Consider the following 3,683-nt stretch of genomic DNA (forward strand, 5'->3'; position numbering starts at 1 on the left):
TGTATTTACCTTAGACGCTCATGATCTCAGTGACACCATGGTTTTGGGACAAATATATTGTAATATGAATCTTTCTCTTATGTCTTAAACGTTTTGTTTTAAAAATGATGAAAGTCTTCCGCAAATGATTTTTAATATCTACATCGTGGTATTGGATTGCGTTGGTTTGAAGCTGAACTAGTTCCATGATAGGCGCTATCACGATAGGTTGGGTTTTGGGTCGTGACATTTTAGTTCAAGCAATTAAAAAATATGTATCATAATTAACTACAAGTTTAATGATATACTTGGGCACCAAGTCAAATCAAAGAGACAAGAAATATTAGGGCAATCCTTCAGTTATTATCTTTGAGGTATAGGGTTTGGGGGTGCTCGCGGGGGGGGGGGGGGGGCTTGGATTCCCTATAAATAGCGAAGCAGGAGCTGGATCCAAGTGTTCACTACTACATAGCAACTCTCATACTGTTATTATTACCTCAAAAGCTGCTCCTCTTAGAAACAAGAAATACAGCCAATAGTAAAACCCAAGTTTTCATCTTTTGATTTTGTTGTCAAACATAATTATTCCTCTATCATTGTAAACTTCACCAAGCAACTATGGTGGTCTTAACTAAACCTGGCATTGACCATTTCCCCATAGTCAAAAACTGCAGATCATCCTCATTCTTCAATGGTGTTCCATTGATAGACCTCTCGAAACCTGACTCTATAAACCTCATTGTTAAGGCTTGTGAAGAATTTGGATTTTTCAAAGTCATTAATCATGGCGTCCCTACGGAATTCATAACTAAACTTGAATCTGAAGCCATCAAATTCTTCTCCTCTCCCCTTTCTGATAAACAGAAAGCAGGGCCTGCTGATCCTTTTGGCTATGGAAACAAGAAGATTGGACCCAATGGCGATGTTGGTTGGGTCGAATACATTCTCCTCTCAACTAACTCTGAATTCAACTACCATAAGTTTGCATCTATATTAGGTGTAAACCCAGAAACAATTCGGTAAAATATACTCCGTAGTAACAGAGCATATCATATATAACGGCTATATACATTTATCTCTTCTTAAATCTTTCATTGTTATTGCAGGATAGCAGTAAATGATTATGTGTCAGCAGTGAAGAAAATGGCATGTGAGATTCTTGAAATGTTAGCAGAGGGATTAAATATTCATCCGAGGAATGTTTTCAGTAAGCTTCTAATGGACGAAAAGAGTGACTCTGTTTTCAGGCTCAATCACTATCCCCCTTGTCCTGAGATTCAACAATTCAGTGACAATAATTTGATTGGATTTGGAGAGCATACTGACCCACAAATCATATCAGTATTGAGATCCAACAACACTTCCGGACTTCAAATATTACTCAAAAAAGGCCACTGGATTTCTGTCCCGCCTGATCCAAATTCTTTCTTCATTAATGTTGGTGACTCATTGCAGGTACACAACAAAACTAACCGATGTTGTTTTGGTCTTTTAGTAGCTTCTTCTTTAGTACAATATAACTAACTGAAATATATTTTGATTTCAGGTGATGACTAACGGGAGGTTTAAGAGTGTAAGGCACAGGGTATTGGCGAACAGTGTAAAATCAAGGCTATCAATGATATATTTTGGAGGACCGCCATTGAGTCAAAAGATAGCACCTTTGGCATCATTAATGGAAGGGGAAGAAAGCTTGTACAAAGAGTTTACGTGGTTTGAGTACAAAAAATCTGCATATAAGACTAGACTAGCTGATAATAGATTGGTCCTATTTGAGAAAGTTGCAGCCTCGTAATTATTTTTCTTCTTTTGGTCCAACTTTTTGGAAGGATTAGTTGTACAAGTGTTCCAATGGAGTTAAAAGATATTCCTAATTCCCATAGATAGCAAACTTTTGTGTATTTTCTTTCTCTGGTAGATTTTCTTCTTTATTTCTTTTCTCTTGTACACCCTCCGGTCCAAAATAAGTGATTTTTTGGCGTTTTTTGTGGTCCAAATTAAGTGATTTTTCCAGATTTTAAAAATGAATTATTTTTTTTTTCTATATTTCCCTTAAAGTAAATAGTATTGGAGTATGTGTTAGAAGTATTTATGTGAAGAGATAGTAAAGGTTAATATGGTCAATTTTATTGCTAATTAATGTTAAAAGGTGAATTTCTTAATATGTATGAAAACAGCTAAAAAATCACTTATTTTGGATCGGAGGAAGCACTGTTCTATAACTACTTCTCCAGTCAATAATACAAGTTCAATGTCAACATTATCAGTTATATGTATACCAGTGTTGCGCGTACCCAATATTAATGAGTTCAACATTTTTAAAAGTCACAAAGAAATATGGTCGAGTTATAAAATTAAAATTAAAATTAAAAGAATAAATATAAATTTTATATAATTTTTTAAAATAATGAATAGATATTGATCTTATTTAGTTGAATGGATAAAATTTCATATGTCCCTCTATGTACAAGTATGTTGCTTTTGTCATAATATATATAAGGTAAATTTTAATTTTAAAATCTTAAATATTATAGAATTTTCTACAATTTAATATAAGGATGGTTTATAAATAAAAGTTTTAGTTGATTCGAAGTCCTAAAGTCGATTCATATTTATTTTGTTTTGCCTTTTATTTTTAATTTTAAAAAATAATAAATTAAATAAATTAGCTTACAATTTAGTGAAATCTAATCGAATCCACCGTTCGATCTGTTTCATCTTACGTTCGGGGAATACATTGATTCATTTTTCAAATTACATAGAATAATCCCGAGGAAAAATCAAAGGACCAAATAAATTTGTATCCACAAAAAATTCATCGATAAAATTGTTATCTCCAAAATAAAAGACATCAAAAGTGAACTTCTTAATTAGTTTGACCAATTTGTTAGAAACTGACAGACCTTTTACTTGAGAGATAGGGCTTTTCAATTGTTACACTACAACTAAAAAGGGACATGTCACCAGTCTGAAGTGTAGTATCACAAAGTCCTCGGCTCCTACAATGCCATGCTTTACTAAAAGGTTGGAGCGTGTTATTGGCCAAGGGACCGAGACATGTGTTTATCTAAAAATAAATAAATGTGAGTAACAATTAAAGCTAATTTATGATTTTAAAGATATGTGATATATTTTAATACTAGTGATTAAACAAGTAATATTGAATTTAAGTGAGAAGAAATCATAAACCAAATCAATGTTGCTGAAACCGAAGAATAGTTAGAGAGCACGTTAAGTAGAATAAGAATGTTCTATTGCAATTAATGATCTGATCCCTCACAAGATGATTGGGGTCCCCTTTATATAGGAGGGAAAAACCCCAATATAGTACATTCCTCATAAAAGTAAAGGATTCTATTGGTACAGGTGTATAACGGCCTAGTATGGATATGGAATGGGGTGGTACGTCACCCGCAAGCTTTGGTAGAGACTATGCAATAGTATATATACATGTATGTATATATAGAAGGAATTTGTACAAATAATATAAGTGGTACCCCATTAACAAAGTGGTTCAAAGTGCCACTGGCAAGACATTACCATTACCACCTTGGTGGTAGGGGATCGATTCCATCCTAGCACAATTGTTTTAAAATTTTTTGTTTTATGCATTTAAGACCGCATACTAAGGGAGGTTTACTCCTTTGCTTCTTCTTTCTCTTTCCTTAATTACTCTTATTTGTTTGTTAAGTTCCTATTGAATT

The 3,683-nt window shown here is 33.4% G+C and overlaps 1 protein-coding gene across 1 annotated transcript; it reads left to right on the forward strand.

The window, feature by feature from the left end:
• The first annotated feature begins 450 nt into the window (after positions 1–450).
• On the forward strand, positions 451–1,880 carry LOC107813437 (gibberellin 2-beta-dioxygenase 1). The gene is made up of 3 exons (XM_016638712.2): positions 451–998; positions 1,086–1,434; positions 1,526–1,880. The coding sequence occupies exons 1-3, from the start codon at positions 598–600 to the stop codon at positions 1,772–1,774; spliced, it is 999 nt and encodes a 332-aa protein (XP_016494198.1). The 5' UTR covers positions 451–597; the 3' UTR covers positions 1,775–1,880.
• The last annotated feature ends 1,803 nt before the right edge of the window (positions 1,881–3,683 follow it).

The sequence above is a fragment of the Nicotiana tabacum genome, chromosome 10 (genome assembly GCF_000715075.1).
Source record: "Nicotiana tabacum cultivar K326 chromosome 10, ASM71507v2, whole genome shotgun sequence".
NCBI classification, from domain to species: Eukaryota; Viridiplantae; Streptophyta; class Magnoliopsida; order Solanales; family Solanaceae; genus Nicotiana; species Nicotiana tabacum.